The sequence below is a fragment of the Phyllobates terribilis genome, unplaced genomic scaffold (genome assembly GCF_046119375.1).
Source record: "Phyllobates terribilis strain yellow unplaced genomic scaffold, ASM4611937v1 Scaffold_2__4_contigs__length_985480577, whole genome shotgun sequence".
Lineage (NCBI taxonomy): Eukaryota > Metazoa > Chordata > Amphibia > Anura > Dendrobatidae > Phyllobates > Phyllobates terribilis.
Genome location: NW_027362762.1, coordinates 69452372 through 69475632, shown reverse-complemented (window position 1 = coordinate 69475632; position 23261 = coordinate 69452372). Strand labels below are relative to the sequence as shown.

The 23261-nt window shown below is 48.5% G+C and overlaps 1 protein-coding gene across 4 annotated transcripts in view; it reads left to right on the top strand.

Moving 5' to 3' along the window:
* The window catches only part of LOC141192955 (neutral amino acid uniporter 4-like), a 271000-nt gene that overhangs the window by 97101 nt on the left and 150638 nt on the right, over positions 1–23261 (top strand). Inside the window, exons 11-12 of one of the 4 annotated variants that reach the window (XM_073662073.1) lie at positions 7843–7903; positions 22782–22952. The exons of the other annotated variants lie outside the window; for them this stretch is intronic. Coding sequence (XP_073518174.1) covers positions 7843–7871 — 29 coding nt within the window. The 3' untranslated portion in view covers positions 7872–7903; positions 22782–22952. Of the gene's footprint in view, positions 1–7842; positions 7904–22781; positions 22953–23261 lie in introns of those variants that run through there. 4 annotated transcript variants of the gene reach the window in all.

Below are 23261 nucleotides of genomic sequence, written 5' to 3'. Positions count from 1 at the left end.
TTCTGATACCAATTTTAGCAGCTGTGTTTAACATTGTACAATTCTTATCATTTGAATCCATTGAAAAGGTGAAATGAATCTCTGTGCCAGACAGGTGCTGTAAAGGGTTGGCATTCCGGTCCCAGAATGCAGATGTAATTCCTAGATGTGATTTATTCTACAACTATTTATATATGTGATGGCTGCCGTTACTTTGGAACATCGTTTTATAGTATACATTTACAAATTGTACTTATTGTATTCAAATATTTGATCATTGCTGCACAGTTCATGAAAGGTTATAGTGTATGTTAAGAAAAAAAAAAAAAAGTTTGTTACTCCAGGTGTGGGAAAGACTTAGTCCAGCACAAAGGGAAGAGGGAAAGGGAGCCCAGACTCTAGGGAAAGGGGGACGTGGAGACCTCCTGGCTGATAGACTATCACCCTGTCTCCTCTAACGTCCCTATATTGTCTCTTCACCGATCGTCACACGCTTTCCTTGCCCTGTCTTTCCCTGGCTTTTAGCTAAGGCTAGCGAAGGGAGGAGATGAGCACTAGTCGATCTCCACTGAACTCTAAAGACAAAAAGGAAGGACAAACTGGGGGAGATTGCTTAGCTTTAGACGACTCCAGACAAATGCGCACATGTCTTCAGCGCCAGAGAGGAAGAAGTACTGTTCTTGCTAAAGCCTTCACAAGGAGTAATGAATAACACCGGCACCTTCCTCTGGAACACAGCAGGTATTTCTACATTCAGGCAGGGTGTTAATTAGCCAGAGGAAGGTAGCCGCTGGATCCTAGAGATAGCCTCTAAGAATGTGTCTGTAATGCCAAATGTAGAGATCTCCTGCAGCCAACTGCAGGGCGACTGTCTGTCACCTCTGACTCACCCGTGACAGTTATCCTGAATTACATTCTGTATTATACTCCAGAGCTGCACTCACTATTCTGCTGGTGCAGTCACTGTGTACATACATTACATTACTGATCCTGTACTGACCCTGAGTTACATCCTGTATTATACTCCAGAGCTGCACTCACTATTCTGCTGGTGCAGTCACTGTGTACATACATTACTGATCCTGAGTTACATCCTGTATTATACTCCAGAGCTGCACTCACTATTCTGCTGGTGCAGTCACTGTGTACATACATTACTGATCCTGAGTTACATCCTGTATTATACTCCAGAGCTGCACTCACTATTCTGCTGGTGCAGTCACTGTGTACATACATTACTGATCCTGAGTTACATCCTGTATTATACTCCAGAGCTGCACTCACTATTCTGCTGGTACAGTCACTGTGTACATACATTACATTACTGATCCTGTACTGATCCTGAGTTACATCCTGTATTATACTCCAGAGCTGCACTCACTATTCTGCTGGTGCAGTCACTGTGTACATACATTACTGATCCTTTACTGATCCTGAGTGACATCCTGTATTATACTCCAGAGCTGCACTCACTATTCTGCTGGTGCAGTCACTGTGTACATACATTACATTACTGATCCTGAGTTACATCCTGTATTATACTCCAGAGCTGCACTCCCTATTCTGCTGGTGCAGTCACTGTGTACATACATTACATTACTGATCCTGAGTTACATCCTGTATTATACTCCAGAGCTGCACTCACTATTCTGCTGGTGCAGTCACTGTGTACATACATTACATTACTGATCCTGAGTTACATCCTGTATTATACTCCAGAGCTGCACTCACTATTCTGCTGGTGCAGTCACTGTGTACATACATTACATTACTGATCCTGAGTTACATCCTGTATTATACTCCAGAGCTGCACTCACTATTCTGCTGGTGCAGTCACTGTGTACATACATTACATTACTGATCCTGAGTTACATCCTGTATTATACTCCAGAGCTGCACTCACTATTCTGCTGGTGCAGTCACTGTGTACATACATTACATTACTGATCCTGAGTTACATCCTGTATTATACTCCAGAGCTGCACTCACTATTCTGCTGGTACAGTCACTGTGTACATACATTACATTACTGATCCTGTACTGATCCTGAGTTACATCCTGTATTATACTCCAGAGCTGCACTCACTATTCTGCTGGTGCAGTCACTGTGTACATACATTACTGATCCTTTACTGATCCTGAGTGACATCCTGTATTATACTCCAGAGCTGCACTCACTATTCTGCTGGTGCAGTCACTGTGTACATACATTACATTACTGATCCTGAGTTACATCCTGTATTATACTCCAGAGCTGCACTCACTATTCTGCTGGTGCAGTCACTGTGTACATACATTACATTACTGATCCTGAGTTACATCCTGTATTATACTCCAGAGCTGCACTCACTATTCTGCTGGTGCAGTCACTGTGTACATACATTACATTACTGATCCTGAGTTACATCCTGTATTATACTCCAGAGCTGCACTCACTATTCTGCTGGTGCAGTCACTGTGTACATACATTACATTACTGATCCTGAGTTACATCCTGTATTATACTCAAGAGCTGCACTCACTATTCTGCTGGTGCAGTCACTGTGTACATACATTACATTACTGATCCTGAGTTACATCCTGTATTATACTCCAGAGCTGCACTCACTATTCTGCTGGTGCAGTCACTGTGTACATACATTACTGATCCTGAGTTACCTCCTGTATTATACTCCAGAGCTGCACTCACTATTCTGCTGGTGCAGTCACTGTGTACATACATTACTGATCCTGAGTTACCTCCTGTATTATACTCCAGAGCTGCACTCACTATTCTGCTGGTGCAGTCACTGTGTACATACATTACATTACTGATCCTGAGTTACCTCCTGTATTATACTCCAGAGCTGCACTCACTATTCTGCTGGTGCAGTCACTGTGTACATACATTACATTACTGATCCTGTACTGATCCTGAGTTACATCCTGTATTATACTCCAGAGCTGGACTCACTATTCTGCTGGTGCAGTCACTCTGTACATACATTACATTACTGATCCTGTACAGATCCTGAGTTACATCCTGTATTATACTCCAGAGCTGCACTCACTATTCTGCTGGTGCAGTCACTGTGTACATACATTACATTACTGATCCTGAGTTACATCCTGCATTATACTCCAGAGCTGCACTCACTATTCTGCTGGTTACTAGAACAAGTTCTGACACTATAGGGCTCCACACATTTGCCTTCCTTTCTGCAGTAGCTGTGATGTTTTTGCTGGTTCCGATGCTAATGCAAAAACTCATTGTCCGTTTCATCAGAAATGTCATGTTTCCCATTTATCTCTCCATAATGAAATCCTCTACCCAGGCAGTAACCTGTGATGTAAATACATGTGCAGCAGATCTCCCTCCTGATCTGACAGTTTGTTACAGTGTATCAGTGCAGGATTGTTTCCATTCACTCACAGCATGAAAAGATCTTTTAAAAACGGAAAATTGTACAATTTTTCTTCACTCTTGCTCCAATGATTACAGACCAAAATGTGAAAGTTTTATGTCCTATTGTTAGTAGAACACTAGAGGGCGCCAAATGACACTCTGCTTTGCTTTTTTTTTTTTATACATAGGACTGACTGATATCATCCTCACCATCCGTTCTATAAATGTCATTAGCTTTATTACTGTATAAGTATAATTGATCATTTAACCCCTTAAGGACACAGACCATTTTAATTTTTATGTTAAGTTTTACTATTCCCCCTTCCTCTAAGATCCATAACCATAATTTTCGTCAACATGGCTGTATTGGGGTTTCTGTAATGTACTGGAAAACGGGAAAGAAAAAAATCCAAAATTGGGAGAAATGGTGAAATAAAAACTCCTACTATTCCACCTTGGTGTTTTGTTTTAATAGCAATCATTGTTTGATAAGAATGACCCGGTAACAAGAATCTCCAGGTTGGATTATGGCAATACCAATGTTGTTGTTGTTGTTGTTATTGAAATTTATTCGGCTTATAAAAACAAAAACAAAACTTTTTTGTTTTGTCACCGTTTTCCAGTACCCGTAGTATTATTTCAGTGGAAGCTGTATTAGAGCCTATTTTTTTGCGTTCTGAGCTGTAGTTTTTATTAATACCATTTTGGAACACCTTTAACATTTTGGTTGGTTAATTTCATTTTTTTTGGTGGAAAGTGCTGTAACTAAAACCAACAATTTTTGCATTTTTTTTTCTTTATGGTGTTTAACTAGTAGGTTAAATCATTTTATGTTTTCATAGATTGTAATTTTACTGATTGATACTAAATGTTTCTTTCAAATTCTCTTTTTGAAATATCTTTTAATATATTTTTTTTATTACTGTCCTGTTTCCCCTGCCCACATATAGTAAAGTACTTTTGAGTCCTGCCTCCTCACCCCCTTCCCACCTACCTGACCATGAAGCTCCTGGCGGGGGCGCAGTGTTTGTGCTGATACCGGAGGAGGTCTGGACTCTGCAGTTATGGGGTCAGCAGAGCGGTGGTGCCCTTTCTGCCCTCTCCTCCTCAGCATTCAGCCCCCCGCTCTGTAATGTTAGGGGGTCTCCACTTTGTGGCTGAGTTGCTGCAGTTCCTTCCACTTCTCAATAATATCACTCACAGGTGATGGGGAAGATTTAGGGGGGAAGAAATGTCATGAACGGACTAGTTACCCCGGTGGCTCCTAGTACAGGACTGTGCTGGAATCAGTGAGCTCTGCACCACCAGCCGTTCTGTCACGTTAGTACAGGCAGATGGCGGGCGAGGGGCCAGATGTTGTACACCGGGGCGGGGGGTACGAGGGGCCAGATGTTGTACACCGGGGGGGGGTACGAGGGGCCGGATGTTGTACACCGGGGGGCCAATTGATGTACACCGGGTGGGGGGATACGAGGGGCCGGATGTTGTACACCGGGGGGGGGATACGAGGGGCCGGATGTTGTACACCGGGGGGGGGTACGAGGGGCCGGATGTTGTACACCGGGGTGGGTACGAGGGGCCGGATGTTGTACACCGGGGGGGGGATACGAGGGGACGGATGTTGTACACCGGGGGGGGGGGGGGGGGAATACAAGGGGCCGGATGTTGTACACCGGGGGGGGGGTACGAGGGGCCGGATGTTGTACACCGGGGTGGGTACGAGGGGCCGGATGTTGTACACCGGGGGGGGATACGAGGGGCCGGATGTTGTACACCGGGGGGGGGGGGAATACAAGGGGCCGGATGTTGTACACCGGGGGGGGGGGGATACGAGGGGCCAGATGCTGTACACGGGGGGGGGGGGGGGGATACGAGGGGCCAGATGTTGTACACCGGGGGGGGTACGAGGGGCCGGATGTTGTACACCGGGGTGGGTACGAGGGGCCGGATGTTGTACACCGGGGGGGGGGGGATACGAGGGGCCGGATGTTGTACACCGGGGGGGGGGGGGATACGAGGGGCCGGATGTTTTACACCGGGTGGGGGGATACGAGGGGCCGGATGTTGTACACCTGGCGAGGGGCCGGATGTTGTACACCGGGGGGCCAATTGATGTACACTTGGCGGGGGGCGAGGGGCCGGATGTTGTACACCGGGGGAGGTACGAGGGGCCGGATGTTGTACACCGGGGGGGGGGGGTACGAGGGGCAGGATCTTGTACACCGGGGGGGGCGAGGGGCCGGATGTTGTACACCGAGGGGCCGGATGTTGTACACCGGGGGGGCGAGGGGCCGGATGTTGTATACCGTGGGGGCGAGGGGCCGGATGTTGTACACCGGGGGGGGGCATGGGCCGAATGTTGTACACCGGGGGGGCCAAATGATGTACACTGGAGCACCATGCATACGAGGATATTGGGGATGAGGGGTACCATGCATACCAGGATTGGGGGGTGAGGGGTTCCATACATACCAGGATTGGGGGCGAGAAGGACCATGCATACCAGGATTGGGGGCGAGAAGGACCATGCATACCAGGATTGGGGGTGAGGAGGACCATGCATACCAGGATTGGGGGATGAGGGGTACCATGCATACCAGAATAGGGATGAGGAGTACTATGCATACCAGGATAGGAATGCGGGGTACCATGCAGACCAGGATGAGGGATGGGGTACCATGCATACCAGAATCGGAATATGTGGTGCCATGCATACCAGGATTGTGGGATGAGGGGTACCTTGCATACCAGGATTGGGGGATGAGGGGTACCATGCATACCAGGATTGGGGGGTGAGGGGTACCATGCATACCGGGATTGGGGGGTGAGGGGTACCATGCATACCAGGATTGGGGGATGAGGGGTACCATGCATACAAGGATTGGGCGGTGAGGGGTACCATGCATACCAGGATTGGGGCTGAGGGGACCATGCATACCAGAATTGGGAGTGAGGGGTACCATGCATACCAGGATTGGGGGGTGAGGGGTGCCATACATATCAAGATTGGGGGTTAGGGGGACCATGCATATCAGGATTGGGGGGTGAGAGGACCATGCCAGGATTGGGGGGTGAGGGGTGCCATTCATACCGGGATTAAGGATGAGGGGTACCATGCATACCAGAATAGAGATGAGGGGTACCATGCATACCAGGATTGGGGATGAGGTGTACCATACATACCAGGATTGGGATGAGGGGTGCTATGAATATCAAATTTGGGATGAGGGGGCTTTGCATACCAGGATGAGAGATGGGGTGCCATGCATACCAGGATTGAAATGAGGGGTACTGTGTGTACCAGATTTGAAATGAGGAGTGCCATGCATACCAGGATTTGGGATGGGGGGTGCCTATATATGCATATATATTAGTATGTATATGTGTCCATGTATGCAGTGTTCAGATTAGATATGGCTTTGCATTCTACGTTGGATTTTTAGAACAATATAATTATTCCACCCCATCAAATCCTTTTTAGTACCATTTTACCATTTTAAGTCGTTATCCACACTATTGCAGACTATAAGATCTCTTATGTCAGAAGGTCCTATTGATTTACATAACAAAAGCCCTCACTCTTTCTTCCCGTCATACATAACATACAGTTTTGTTATTAGTTCTTTTGTGATTTTTTCCTGGTGTTTTTATGTAATTTTTGTTCTTTGAAACATACACAAAGCAGAAAACTCTACGCTGATCGTTCAAGGTGAATTGTTGTCCAAACACAGTCATAACTGCAATTCATTCCCGGCTTTTGCTGTTTTTTGACACTTAAATGATGGGATTGCTATCGGGCCACTATTGTGGTTTGGGTAAGATACTTGACAGTTCAACAAACAGAAACACCTGCACTGAAAGGAGTGCGCCCACATTACAGAAGAGGCGCTGCGGCTTTTCAATGAAATCCTAGCTTCAAAAGACAAGCTGGGCATGGACATGGTAAAACTGGTCCATTGAGTGTTTTCCTCTAGTTTCCTCTTGGCTCAGCTTAAGTGGCTGGTCTCTACCAATTTACGTATAGCGAGACCTGCCAATCAAGCCAGGGCGGGGAGAAGTCAGTGGGAACCGCCCAGTGGACTCTTCTCCCTGCACTCTGACTTCTCTTCCCATACTTATCTCTTCTTCCCATACATAGCTCTTTATTCTTATTTCATGCTGGCATATTCATGAGCGGAGTTTAACCTCTTCCTGAAATAAGACATACTCCACACCGGCCAGGTGGCGGCTGTGTTATACAGCTGGCATCCGCCGTTAATAACAGCAATTGGAGTTTAGCTTCGATGGCTGCTGTTAACCCCCTTTAAATGGCACTGTTAATCTCTGACATCTAAGGAGCACCATTTCATAAGCTCATTGGCGCCCAACATGGAGAGATGAGTTTTCTAGAAATCTCATCAGTTTCCCTATATACTATTGCAGCATCTAGAACAGGTGATCAGATTATCGCAGGTTAAAGCCGCCTGTTGTCATTCTAGGTATGGGAACAACCCAGCTACGACGATGAAAAAGGAGGAAAGTCCAGCAACTAGGGAAAGGGTGAGTGAAGACCCCTAAGCAGATTTAACAGCTCCCTGACTCCACTATCGTCCCTAAATAGGTTCTGCACCTATCGCCGAACAGGACACCCTAGCCCTGGCTGTCCCTAGAGCTAGGCCCTAAGTTGGGAGGGGGAGTGGTGAGCACTAGTCAGCTCCACTGCAACTAAAGACAAACAAGGGACACAGACAAGGGGGTACACTTAGCTTTGAGATGACACCAGAGAGATGACTACCTACAATCCACAAAGCAACTCCAAGGAGAATCTAGCCGACTACTAGACTTCATACCTGAACAGAGGAATTTACTCCATCACCAGCAAGTCTCGGGAGAAACTGAGTGTATTTAAAGAACCAGCAAAAGTGTGTCAATTAACAGCAGAAGGTGCAGATCAATGCTGGGTCCTAGACAGTGAGGGATGATGAAAGGATCAAGAACGTGTCTGCAAGGCCAAGTGCAGCGACCTTCTACAGCCGGATCCTGATATATAATCTATAAACAAAGAAAATCATAACATTTCAAATACCCCCCCTCTCCCTTTAATAAGGGAATGAAAAACAAACATTTTTGGGATCACCACATCCGTAAAATTCCAATCTGTCAAGATATTAGGTTATTTAACCGCTGTGGCAGACACAATAAAGCAAAAAAAATGGCTTAATACATAGTTAAAAATGATGAATATGTTGGTTGTCCCCTCCAATTGGACCAATATAAACTACAGATCACCACAAAAATAAAAAACAAACAAGCCCTTAGATAGCTCCATCATTGGAAAAATGAAAGGGATATTCCCAAAATCACAATGTGATGTTATAATAATGACCACACATATTTATTAATTTGTGCCAATATAACTCCTTGTTAAATCTGCCCCATTTCCCCCACCCTCCCCAATCGATGCCTCTACAGGCTCAGTTTACCCTTCAGTTGTCATTGGATCTGAGTGACTGAGGATTATCTTCTGCCATATGCATCAACACCGCTGCATTTGCAGTTTGACATCACTGGTCTCTCAGCACCAGGCATCAAACACCTCTCAGACTTGCTGCACTGAATGCACTTGGGAAAATCATCAAGATCCGCTGCCGGCAGCTCCTGTGTAATTGCTGACCAATGACGTCCCAGATGTGCTGGATGGGAGACCAGTCCGCAGGCTCTGCGGGCCATGGTAGTACTTCTAGGTCACACAGATTGCTCACACTTGCACCAGCAACATGCAGCCTGGTGTTATTGTGTTGACAGACAGTTGCTGGGACACTTTAGAGAAATGGCTGTACCACTAGTTCCACCACCAATGTGATGCCAAGCTGTTAGTGTGCCTGGAATGAAGACTAGATTGGTCCAGTCACCTTACATCATACCACCCACACCATAATCCCGGAAGTAGGACTGGTGTGATGTCCCCTCATGAAGGGTCTCTTCATGGTTCTGCCCACGTGGATGTCCATAGGTGCATTGGAATTACAGTTAAATAACCCAACAGTTAAAATCTTTGTCTGCACTTTGTTTTATTATGTCCAATGTAGATCAAGGCACAATAAAGTAATCATTGTGTACGGGTTACAGAGGTGTTTATGCAATGCAGGTGCCGGAGTCCTCACCGCGACATCTAATCTTTATAAGCGACTGTGGAATGATTTTACCTACTTTATGTATTTCTCGAACATCTTGTCAAATGTCGAGACTGAATGGAAAATGATGTAAATCTCTTAGACCCGGCCATTTAGGATCCGCAGTCGACAAAATACACTGCAATTATGGATGATTTTGTAACTTTCAGTCAGACGCAAAACCCTCAGAGCACTAATGGCCAAATGAGCTTGTTAATGACTTGTGATGCATATTTTACAAAATTGCAAAAAAAAAAAATGTTAAAAAGGTTGCGAGAAGAATAAATTATTTACATAAACAGTTGACTAAGCCGTACCGCAGCCTCTCGCCATAAAACTAACTTTCCAAAAGGCAGCCTCTCCACTCCCAAAATATATGCCTTGTGATCTGTAAGTTGACTTGGTGCTAAAAAGTGCTCAAAGATCATGAAGGGAACGTAGAAATCACATATCTGAGCTCGATGTTCTAGAAGTTCAAGGGGCTCACTGGGTGAGGTGGCTCCTCTAATCTCAAGGTCCAGGTGGGCACTTGGGCCTTGGGTGTCGGTGCAGCAGGTTGGTGAATAGAGGGACTGGAAACCATAGGTAGACAGGTGCAATGCTGGAAACTGCAGGCAGGCGGAGGATGTCAGGAAACTGCAAGCAGGTGGAATCCAACAAACCATACGCAGGTAGCAGATAACACTCAAGGAACGGGAAAGTAAGCAGCCAAAGAGGCCGCGCACAGCCAGGAAGACATTCTGAAAAACGCTGGCGGACACATAGGAGACGTCCAGGAGACCTGTAGACTGGTAGCCGACAGAACTCCAGAGTCACTAAAAGACGCAGACAAGTAAGAAGAGGCATTAGAAGCCCTTGGTCTACAGGAGGTGTCCTGCGGCCTGCAGTCAGGTTGTTGTGCACACACAAACTACAAGTCAGTCACACATTCAATACAAAGGCCCGAGTCTGTGTCTTAAAAGCCCTTAAATAGGTCATCACATGGAAGCACGCCGGACCACCTGCAAAGCCTGACGTGGAGCACAAGAAAGTTCAATGGACCAGGGCAGATGGAGCAGAGCCAGGGAAAGGTGTGTAACAGATGAATGAAGGATTCGAATAGATTTTCTTTAGTGATAAAAATTGTGAAATTCGTTATCAAAAGTTAAGGGAAACCAAACTCCTCTACTAACTGAGAGCTCAATACCAAATCACTCCAGAAATCAAAGTAAAAATTTAAATCACAGACTGATTCAATTTGCTTGAATTTCACAGCAACCCATAATATGGCTCAGTAGTGTCCATAGGGCATAGGTGCCTGTGTGGCCTCCTCGCAACATCTGGCCATGCTCTTGATGACACAGTGCATGTTGTCCTGGAAGATCACCTCCCAGACTTGGATGAGGGCATCAGTAATCTCCTGGACAGTCTGTAGCGATATTTGGCTGTGGCAGATGCACTGATACAAAATATCCCAGAGGTTCTCAGTTGGGCTCTGGTCTGGGAAACAGTCAGTGGAGTCAGTGCCTTTGTCATATGGGAATTGCGGCAACATCAAACCTGGCATTGTCCTGCACGAGGAGGATCCCGTGGACACTGCACTAATATAAGGCCTGACAATGGCTCTGAAGCCATTGGCTATGATGTGGAAGTTTGAATGATTCTCTAAATGTTCACCTGCCTAGACCATCACTGACCCGCTGCCAAGTCGGTCATTCTGAATGACATAAAGATATGCCATAGTAGAGGAGCTGGACTACCTTTGCGTTACGGACCCGTGTGGTGGAACCTCTGAGCTGAGATTCAATGAGGGACCAGAGGGGCGTAACTAAGTGCCAACTTAAACCAACCCTGGTCACACCGTGGCTTAGCCGACTCCGTGAACCAAGGAGTGACCGGGCAGGTGAACAGGTGCCACTCTGGGACCGACCTTGTGTGGGAGAAGGCGACTCCCAAGGGTCAGGTGGCTCAGGCTGACAGGTACAGCAGATGAGCACGGCAGCTAACCTGACGGGTGATCCGAGTAGGCAAACAGGTGGGCACGGCAGGTAGCCAGACAGGTGATCCGGGTAGGCAAGCCAGCGGGCATGGCTGATAGACAGGCAGGCGGGCACGGCTGATAGGCTGGCGGGCATGGCTGATAGACAGACTGGCGGGCACTGGAACCTGAGCCTTGCACAGGCACCTCCATTTTGGAGGAGGTGCTTTAAATAGGATTGGTCGTCTGGCTATTGGCCGGGGACTCTTTAGGATTGTTTGCGCGGCCCCTTTAAGAGGGAGGGAGCGCGTGCCTGCCCTAAGCACAGTGCCCAGGAAGCTGCGCGCAACAGCAGCAGTGGAGCTGGAGGACGCCGGACCAGGACCGCGACGGTGAGGGGAACGGCGTCTCTGCCGGGCATGAGGCAGAGACGCCGATGCTACAGTACCCCCCCCTTTATGCCCCCTCCTTTTTAGGCCTGCAAGACATTTTTCTAGAAGACGAGGGCCATGAATGTTCTCCCTGGGCTCCCAAGATCTCTCCTCAGGACCAAACCCCTTCCAATCCACAAGAAAGAAAATCTTTCCTCTTACCCTCTTGATGGCCAAAATGTTTTCTACCTCAAAAACGTCCTCAGCGGAGACTGGAGCTGGAGTGGTACCTGGATTGTCAGACAAAGAATTAAGGACAACCGGTTTGAGGAGAGACACGTGAAAGGAGTTGGGGATCCGTAAGGAGGCCGGGAGTTTCAGCTTGTAAGCCACTGGATTTATTTGGTTCAGAATCTCGAACGGACCGATGAACCGCGGACCCAACTTGTATGATGGTATCTTGAGACCTTGTCTTTCGGACGAAATTGAGGCGGATCCAGACATCTCTTATCAGCGTGCTTCTTTATCCGCTCGGAGGACTGAAGAAGCGCAGATCTAGTGTCTTCCCAAATCGCAGAAAATTCACTGACGAGAGACTCTGCAGCAGGATTGTCCACTGAAGAGGAGACGAGAAACGGAATCCGGGGGTGTCAACCGTAGACCACAAAAAACGGAGACTTAGCAGAAGACTCACTCACATGGTTGTTGTAGGAAAACTTGGCCCAGGGCAGGAGCTCAACCCAATCGCTATGGTGAGCGTTGACAAAGTGTCGAAGAAAACTGGTAAGGATCTGATTGATACATTCCACTTGACCATTGGAATGAGGATGATCGGCCGAAGAAAAATCCAAAGAGACATCCCGCAGCTTGCACGTGGCTCTCCAAAAGCGAGAAGTGAACTGAACTCCTCGGTCTGAGACAATGTGGAGGGGTAAGCCATGAAGACTCAAGATGTGACAGATGAAGTCCTTAGCCAGCACAGGTGCAGACAGAAGACCAGGCAGAGGGATGAAGTGAGCCATATTGGAGAAGCGGTCGGCGACCACCCAAATGACAGTACAACCGGCTGATACAGGAAGATCCATGATGAAATCCATTGCATTATGTTGCCATGGAGCGGAAGGCACGGGAAGAGGAAGGGGATGACCGGCTGGAAGATGCCTAGCTATCTTGTTACGGTCACAAGAGGAACAAGCCGCCACAAAATCCACAACATCCTTGTGCAGGGTGGGCCACCAATAATGCCAGGCAATGAGCAGAAGCATCTTCCTCTGGCCGACATGGCTTTCCAGTTTGGACGAATGGCCCCAGAGTAATACCCTCTTCCGATCCTGAGCCGCAACTAAGGTCTTACCAGGAGGTAGATGAGACAGGTCAAATGGAGCAATAGTCATAATTCTGGAGGGGTCAATGATGTGTAGAGGCTTCTCCTCTAGGTCGGAAGACAGAAAAGAGTGGGATAGAGCGGCGGCTTTAATGTTCTTGTCTGCCGGGCGGTAATGGAGAGTGAAGCAGAATCGAGCAAAGAACAAAGACCATCTGGCCTGACGCGGGTTTAGTCTTTGGACGGTCTGCAGGTAAGCGAGGTTTTTATGGCCAGTGTAGATGACCACCAGGTGCAGAGCTCCCTCAAACAAGTAGCGCCACTCCTCCAGCGCTAATTTGATGGCCAGCAGTTCTCGATCTCCTATGGAGTAATTGTGCTCAGACTGAGAGAAGAGTTTGGAAAAGAAGCCGCAGGTCACCATCCGCCCGGACGAGGATTTCTGGTTAAGCTCCGGCTCCAGAGGAAGAGGCATCAACCTCCAGGAAGAACTGTTTATTGCAATCCGGATGGTGTAGCACAGGAGCGGAGGAGAAGGCTTGTTTGAGAGATAAAGGCATTCTCTGCCTCAGAAGGCCACTCTCAGGGATTTGCTCCCTTATGGGTAAGAGCAGAGATGCGAGCTGTCCGCGAGGAGAAATGAGGAATGAAGAGGCGGTAATAGTTAGTGAATCCCAGAAACCGCTGAATAGCCTTAAATCCCTCTGGTCGGGGTCACTTTAAGACGGCAGACACCTTCTCGGGATCCATCCGCAGTCCGGTCTCAGAGATGATATACCCCAGAAACGGCAGGGAGGTCTGCTCATAGAGGCATTTCTCGAACTTAGCATACAGGCGATTCTTCCGGAGCCTCAGCAGGACCTGACAAACATCCCTCTGATGAGAGGGCAGATCAGGAGAGAAGACCAAGATATCGTGCAGGTACACCACCACACAGGAATACAGGAGATCTCTAAAGATATCGTTTACTAACTCCTGGAAGACTGCTGGAGCATTACAGAGGCTGAAGGGCATCACACGGTACTCGTAGTGACCATCCCGAGTGTTGAATGCCGTCTCCCTGGCGAATCCGGACCAGATTGTACGCCCCACGCAGGTCGAGCTTAGTGAAGATCTTTGCTACTTTTAGGCAGTCAAACAGCTCCTAGATGAGAGGCAGGGGTACTTATTCTTGATCGTAATCTGGTTTAGGACCCTATAGTCAATACAAGGACAAAGAGAGCCGTCTCTTTTTGATGAAGAAGAATCCTGCTCCAGCCGGAGAGGTGGATTTCTGGATAAATTCCCTAGCAAGATTTTCTTCAAGCGGGGCTCACCACTGGTAACGGAAACGGACAGAGTCCAGGGCGGAGAGGAGGAACTCTTACCTAGGACGACCTTTCCGAGCGGTCCTAGATACTGCAGTTTCCCGGTCTCACCGGGCAAGAGCGGATCAGATGCTCTATATTGCCACAATAGAAGCAGCTCCCCTCGGCACGATGGGTTTCCTGGAGAGACTTGACCATCTTAACTTGATCAATTTGCATAGGCGCTGGAGAAGACACCCAGGGCAGTGCAGGTTGCGAGACTGGACTTTGGAGGACGGGAGCGAGGCGATGAGGTTTCCTCTCATGGGTTATCTCCTTAGCGCGTTCCTGAAAATGGATGTCAATCCGGGTAGCTAAAGACACCAGGTCATCCAGGGAGGAAGGTATGTCACGACCGGCTAGCTCATCCTTGATCTGTCCGGAAAGGCCCTCCCAAAAGGTGGACTCCAGGGCCTCATTGTTCCAGGCAAGTTCAGATGCGAGGGTTCGGAAATGCACGGCGTACTGGCCCACAGAGAGACTCCCTTGGCGGAGTCGGAGAAGTGAGGAGGCAGTAGAAGATTTTTGTCCAGGCTCATCGAACACCTTCCGGAAAGCCGCAAGGAAAGCCTGGAGATCGGACACCAGTGGATCCCCTCTTTCCCACAGAGGGTTAAGCCACGCCACCGCCTCTCCGGTGAGGTGAGACATGATGAATGCCACCTTGGCCCTGTCGGAGGTGAACTGGTGTGCCAGGAGTTCAAAGTGCAGCGTGCACTGATTTTTGAAGCCCTGACATAGGACAGTTCACCACCAAAACGTGAAGGCGCAGAAAGCCGGGGTCCAAAGCCTTGTGCCACAGCGCCACTGGGTTGAGGTGCCGCCGAGTGGGTACTGTCTGTAGTTGACTGTCCGCAGATAAGACAGGATAGTATCCTGTTGGGATCTCTGGCGATAGTGTGGCGCCCCTGAGGGTTCGACCGCCACAGGGATGCTGCACTTCTTTAATGGAGTGTAGTGTTCCTCCTCTGAGGTAAGAACAGTGTGATGGTCGGGACCCAACCTTTGCATCCAACACCACATTTCTCCACCTGAGGGGGCTAGAATGCACTAGGTGCTGTCCTCCTGGTTACAGGGAGACTGGGGAACCAAGAGTTAGGGGAACCTGTTAGTGGGTGAGGGTGGAGGACTCACAATTTAGTGACACTTTAAATTTCATATTTAATAAAAAGCCATCTTTGGTTTTGGTCTTTGTATTGTGATCTCCCTCCCTGAGCGTGGATCCTGTGTGGGCCTGCATCGGATGGGGACACAGCCCTCGTACCCCGGCCTTGGGACGAGGGGCAGGTTGCAGACGAGGAATGTCTCAACCCGGACAAAGACCATGACCAAGAAGGCCCGGAGCTTAAGAGTGTAGCTCCACAGCAAATGGATCCCGGGGAGGATGCAGACGGAGCGGTGTACGCCACCTGTCCTCGCTACCTGATATATTCAGAGGGAGACCCGGCCTATCTACACAGACAGGAAAGGAATCGGTCTGTAGTTCAGGAACACTCTGGTGTAGGGTCCCGATCGAATGCTGGACTTACTCGGAGGTTGTCGGACCCCCGTCCCTGGTGACCGCAGGACTCCGCGGGGAGCAAGGAGTCGCCTTCCTTCTGCCATCTCTAATGTGAGTAAAGCCTTGGAAGTTCACCCCTATGGCCTCCGGACTGTTTATTCTGCGCTACACCGCACGACGCGGTACCCGTACTCCTCTACTACTACCCTCTCCATCCTGTCCCTCTGCCCTGAGGCCTCGCTCCGCCTGTGGGGAGTAGTAATAACTTTGGCCGCCATAACACCATGCCTCAGCTGACTGCAGCGGCGCTGGTGGCCTTCACCAGGTGCCACAGGTGGCGTAGTCGTAAATCAGCCACTCAAACCGGATAAGCCCACACCATCCTTTTAAATTGTGACAGCCCTGAGCACGGGTCGGGTCCGGGCCACGGCTGCACCCCATCTCTCCATCACAGGACCCGACTCCGAGTTCCCCATCTCCCAGGGTAAAGAAAAGGGCTTCCGAGAAGAGGCGTCACAAAAGACCTCTTGGTACAGGTCTGAGAGCGAAGGAGCCTGGGAGCCACCTGGTTCCATGGCCTGTGCAAACTGTTACGGATCCGGGTGGTGGAACCTCTGTGCTGAGATGCAAGGAGGGACCAGAGGGGCGTAACTAAGTGCCAACTCGAACCGACCCTGGTCACACGGCGGCTTAGTCGACTCCGTGAACCAAGGAGGGAGCGGGCAGGTGAACCAGATGCCACTCTGGGACCGAACTGTTTGAGAACAGGCGACTCCCACCGGTCAGATGGCTGAGGCTGACAGGTACAGCGGATGAGCACGGCAGGTAGCCTGACGGGTGATCCGGGTAGGCAAACAGGCGGGCACAGCAGCTAACCTGACAGGTGATCCAGGAAGGCAAGCTGGCTTGCACGGCTGGTAGACAGGCTGACGGTCACGTCTAATAGACAGGCAGGCCGGCACGTATAATAGGCAGGCAGGCAGGCAGGCATGGCTGAAAGACAGACTGGCGGGCACTGGAACTTGAGGGCTGAGGAGAGTGTTAACACACAAACAGCAACCTTGCACAGGCGCCTCCTTTTTGGAGGAGGTGCTTTAAATAGGAGAAGTCCTCCGGCCATTGGCCGGGGACTTATTAGGACGGCGCGCGGCCCCTTTAAGAGGGAGGGAGCACGTGCATGCGCGCCCGAAGCACAGTGCCCAGGAAGCTGCGCGCAACAGCAGCAGGGGAGCTGGAGGACGCCGGATCGGGACCGCGGCGATGAGGGGAACGGCGTCTCTGCCCGGCAGGAGGCTGAGACGCCGATGCTACACTTTGCATCCGGAATGGGCTGCCGGTATCACCTCATGCTACCAGTAGTGACGAGGACTCATGCAAAACTAGAAAAGAATCAGAAAGGATAAGGGGAGAGAAATTCTGTGATTGCAACCTGCAATTGGGGTTGGGGGTTGTCTTGCTGTTTGTCTCCAGCACATTTTTGTTACTTAAATTTGCACCAAATCAGGTTACATGGATAAAGAGTAAGTCAAGATGATCTGTCTTGCCCCATGTGGCTGATAGTCCACCCACCACAATTGCCAAATGCCCATAATTTTGTTTCACAATTGCGTGGTTATTGGCGCGCTTTTGGTTGATTAACATACCTCTCCTGTCTGGCGTTACATTTACTGGACAGAGTGAAATCCTTGAAGCTTAGTTGGCCTCATAATAAAGTGTGATGTGCCCAGATTTTTTTAAAACAATGTGTGTGTATATATCCACTGCTCAAAAAAATGAAGGGAACACTCAAATACCACATCCTAGATCTGAATGAATGAAATATTCTCATTGAATACTTTGTTCTGTACAAAGTTGAATGTGCTGACAAAATCACACAAAAATCATCAATGGAAATCACATTTATTAACCAATGGAGGCCTGGATTTGGAGTCACCCCCAAAATTAAAGTGGAAAAACACACTACAGGCTGATCCAACTTTGATGTAATGTCCTTAAAAAAGTCAAAATGAGGCTCAGTATTGTGTGTGGCCTCCACGTGCCTGTATGACCTCCCTACAACGCCTGGGCATGCTCCTGATGAGGCTCAGTATTGTGTGTGGCCTCCACGTGCCTGTATGACCTCCCTACAACGCCTGGGCATGCTCCTGATGAGGCTCAGTATTGTGTGTGGCCTCCACGTGCCTGTATGACCTCCCTACAACGCCTGGGCATGCTCCTGATGAGGCTCAGTATTGTGTGTGGCCTCCACGTGCCTGTATGACCTCCCTACAACGCCTGGGCATGCTCCTGATGAGGTTGTGGATGGTCTCCTATGGGATCTCCTCCCAGACCTGGACTAAAGCATCAGCCAACTCCTGGACAGTCTGTGGTGGATGGAGCGAGACATGATGTCCCAGATGTGCTCAATCGGATTCAGGTCTGGGGAACGGGCGGGCCAGTCCATAGCTTCAATGCCTTCATCTTGCAGGAACTGCTGACACACTCCAGCCACATGAGGTCTGGCATTGTCCTGCATTAGGATGAACCCAGGGCCAACCGCACCAGCATATGGTCTCACAAGGGGTCTGAGGATCTCATCTCGGTACCTAATGGCAGTCAGGCTACCTCTGGTGAGCACATGGAGGGCTGTGCGGCCCTCCAAAGAAATGCCACCCCACACCATTACTGACCCACTGCCAAACCGGTCATGCTGAAGGATGCTGCAGGCAGCAGATCGCTCTCCACAGCGTCTCCAGACTCTTAATGTCTTTTATTTGAGACACCCCCCCCAACTTATCAGCTTTAGCAAAGAGAAACTACCGTCCGCTGTCCGTACGCTGGAGCGCGTCTGTGCACGGGAAACCATTGTTTTATTGGGCTTTGTGTAATGCTTGACTTCACCTGCAGGGGCCCCGTAACCTCATCGATAACCACTGCTGGGCGCCCCCTATAACCGGCTACTCCTCATGGGCATCTGGGAATACAACGAGGTTGTTCATATAGACCAATCAGGAAACTTCAGTTCTCCGGCATTTCCTTAAAATTAGACAAATTTCCAGGACGCTGACATACTGTGCCTTTTTGCATTCCTGCACCTCTGTCCACTCCCTGGCACTGTCGCAGACAAAGAAATGGCACTGAGCAGCTTCAGGGTGTATTGTAATGGCGCCTCCAAGAGGAGGGAGCAGCAGGGTCTAAGGTGATAGCAAAATATCTGGTCTTTTTGTATATGCCATTTACATATAAGATTACCCTTCCCCCAACTACTTGGGGCAGTTGGGGGAAGTTAGAAGATAAGAAAAGATCTTGGTGCTACAGGTCGGCCACTCACTAGATGTGAGTACTAGCCCCAGATGTTAAGACAGACCGCCGAGCTTGAGTTCACTTTAAAGAAACTACTTTCACTCTTTCTCTTTTTTTTTCCTCCATTTTCTCTACCTCTTTCTTTCTCTTTTCTGTCTCTCTTCTTTTTTTTCACCCGATCTCACCCCCTTTCTCTTTTCCTCTCTTCTTTTACTCTTTCACACTTTTTTTTTCTTTCTTTGCTTTCTTTTTTCTCTTTCTTTCTCTTTCTTCCTTTCTCTTTCTTCCTTTCTCTTTCTTCCTTTCTCTTTCTTCCTTTCTCTTTCTTCCTTTCTCTTTCTTCCTTTCTCTTTCTTTCTTTATCTCTACCTCTTTCTGTCTTTCATTCATTCTCCCTTTCTTTCTCTTTTTTTTTCTTTCTCATTCTTTCATCCCTTTATTCTTTCTATTTCTTTCACTTTTTTCTTTTTCCCTCTTTTTCCGTCTCTCCCTCTTTTTCCGTCTCTCCCTCTTTTTCCGCCTCTCCCTCTTTTTCCGCCTCTCCCTCTTTTTCCGCCTCTCCCTCTTTTTCCGCCTCTCCCTCTTTTTCCGCCTCTCCCTCTTTTTCCGCCTCTCCCTCTTTTTCCGCCTCTCCCTCTTTTTCCGTCTCTCCTTCTTTTTCCGTCTCTCCTTCTTTTTCCGTCTCTCCTTCTTTTTCCGTCTCTCCTTCTTTTTCCGTCTCTCCTTCTTTTTCCGTCTCTCCTTCTTTTTCCGCCTCTCCTTCTTTTTCCGCCTCTCCCTCTTTTTCCGCCTCTCCCTCTATCTTTCTTTCATTCTTTCATTTTTTTCATTTTTCTCACTCCTTTTCTCCCTTTCTTTCTTTCTTCTCTCTTTCTCTTTCATTCTTTCTCTTTTTTCTCTTTCTTTTTCTTTCTTTCTCTCTTTCATTTCCCTCCAATCCCTTCCTTTCTGTACAGTATTGGTATAGCTAGCAGCTGTCATATTTAGAATACTTCGGGCCTCCTTGTGTTTTTTCTTCATTGCTATCTTCTTCTCCTCAAACCTTTGCCGCTGAACTCAGAACAGACAGATTCTAATTTCATTTTGGATGAAAGCGCGGAGCATCCGAGTGCATTTTAATCAGGAGAGTGTGCCGCTCCCTTCCCCCCTCGCCTTGCATCTTGTGCCACAGTTCGGGTTGAAAGACGCGCTGCCATCATAACAAGTTAAGCTGTTGCACAAAGCTTGAAAGCTCAGAACAACAACAGATGAATTGCTGATGGATAAAGGATGCGCACAAACCCTGGCAATCCATTAAGACCTGTCGGCCGCCATTCCCTTGATCACAGGATCGCAGGTATTGCTCTTGTTGCCTCCTATGACAAGTGAATTGGCATCTGGGCAGCTGTACAAGATGAAGTAATGAGCTTATTGTACGTCGTCTTACCCTTCAGGTGCCAAGATCTCCACAGTCCTTTGTTCTTAAGTGTTTTCCTCGGCTCTTCAACATCACAAGCCTATTTATTTGTGTCGCTTAGTTGCGTCCTGTCGTCCCTTCACAATCCGCGGGGTCACGCGTGATCATACGTTTTGCGTGTTGCATACTTCAATCTCCGCTTTGTGTACCGGCTGCTTTTGATTCTTAGTCGATTTAAAAAAAAAAAAAAAAAAATTCTGAATGTGATAAGTATAAAAATTTAAAGGGGTCGTCTATCTAGGAGAAAATTATTTTGATTAAAACAAAAATAAAAAAAATCTACAATTGATTAATATACTTTCAATATTAAAGCTTCAACAAATTTCCAACGTCTGCGCCGGTTCTGACAGCTCCACTTCTGTACTCCAACCAACGTAGCAAACGTGTGTCAGCATGTAATCAGTGCTGTGTATGAAGTGGACTGACTGGCTCATTTTAATAGCTAAGCCAGGCCCCTTCCCTGTCCGTGGATCGGCTGAGCCAGGTCCCTTCCCTGTCCATGGATCGGCTGAGCCAGGCCCCTTCCCTGTCGATGGATCAGCTGAGCCAGGTCCCTTCCCTGTCCTTGGATCGGCTGAGCCAGGCCCCTTCCCTGTCCGTGGATCGGCTGAGCCAGGCCCCTTCCCTGTCCGTGGATGAGCTGAGCCAGGTCCCTTCCCTGTCCGTGGATCGGCTGAGCCAGGCCCCTTCCCTGTCCGTGGATCGGCTGAGCCAGGTCCCTTCCCTGTCCGTGGATCGGCTGAGCCATGCCCCTTCCCTGTCCCACAGTGGCCCAACACAGTATAATTATCCTACAGTGCCAACAACACAGTATCATGACCCCACAATTCCCCAACACAGTATGATGACCCCACAGTGCCTCAATACAATATGATTGCACCACAGTTCAACCAACACAGTATGTCTCCACAGTCATCCCTCCTTTAGTTTGATGCCCCCACATCCTCACTCACACACTGATTCCATCCGCAACGCCCACATATTGTGGGGGGGCTGTAGAGGCATCATACTAAGTATTATAGCCCACAAACATTATAATGGCCCTAAATGTCTTCGCTTCACCGTATGACGGTCCCCTTTGCCCCACACACAGCATAAACCTATAGCTCCCTAACACAGTATGATCATCCTATGATCATCCTACAGTACCTACAACACAGTATGATGACCCCACAGTGTCTCCCCAACATAGTATGATGACACCAGAGTGCCCCCAATACATTATGTTGACCCCATAGTGCCTTCAATATAGTACGATTCCACTACAGTTACACCAACACGGTGTGATGTCTCCACAGTCTTTTGTCTCTTACTATGAAGCCCCCACAGACTCGCCCACACACGGAGTCCCTCCTCAACACCCACACACAGTATGATCACCTACAGCTCCGCAAACATTACAATGGCCCTAACAGGTTCCCCCTCACCATATGACGGCCCTCTTAGCCCCCCACATACAGTATGATGCCTGCACACCGAATTATGGCCCTCAAAGCCTCCCACACTGAGTATTATGGAATCCACTTCCTCCCTATAGAATGTATGATGCTCCTAGAAGTACTGACAACATTTAATAAAATATTAACTACTTCCCTAGCTTTGTTCTCCTGATGCACTGCTTTGGTTTATTCTGCATTCAAACTGAGACTCCAGCTAGAAGGCGCAGTGCCATGATGTCATTGTGCCTGCTGCTCTGAGGCTCAGACACGCAGGCTGAACGGTGGCGTCGGGAGCTGCAGGCTCACTGTTCCACCATTGTCTTTAACTGTATCTGCACCCCTGTTGAAATTATGACACCAGGCCGGTATGGCTGTTTAGCACAGCCCCCCACCCTCGACTCCCGAGCATCAGTGCCGTCATGTGGTCTACTGCTATTAGCGGTACGCCCCTGCCCCTATTTTGGTTGAACCCCGTTAAGGCTGTAGTTACTCGAAATTTTTAATATTCCTGATGAATATGAAATGTAATTAATTTTCTTCAGCTGTACTTTACTGGAAATGACTCGGGTCTGTGTACATTGTGTTCTAGGCGACTCGGCTTGATGAAATTGAAGACCTGATCAGGTTGTCAAGCGGACGAATGTGTGAAAGGCGGAGAGGGATCGGAGTTTTATCATTTCTCATACTTGTACTTTTTTGTGTTTGACAAGGACGAATAGGGAGAATTTCCATCTAGTCGATGCTGGAGGATATGACAGATCGCACAGGGTTTACGCGGCGTTAGAGATTATTGTAACCTGAAGGGTTTGCAATTTCTTGAAAGCAGATCTGTGTAATTTCGCCTTTGTTTGTTTTTGGATGGATTGTGCCAAGGAATACGCATTACCAGGGCTCGTGCGCGGGTTCACTATGCAAATGTGACCTTCTTTGTTAAAATAACACTGCACGCTGCAGACAATCAATTAAAAACTGTGGATGTGTGAGCAGAAGGACCAATATGTCTATTCCTGGTCGTGTGTCCTTCTCTTTAGGTAGAGACTTTCTAGGAAATTCATCTCTGTGGAATCTC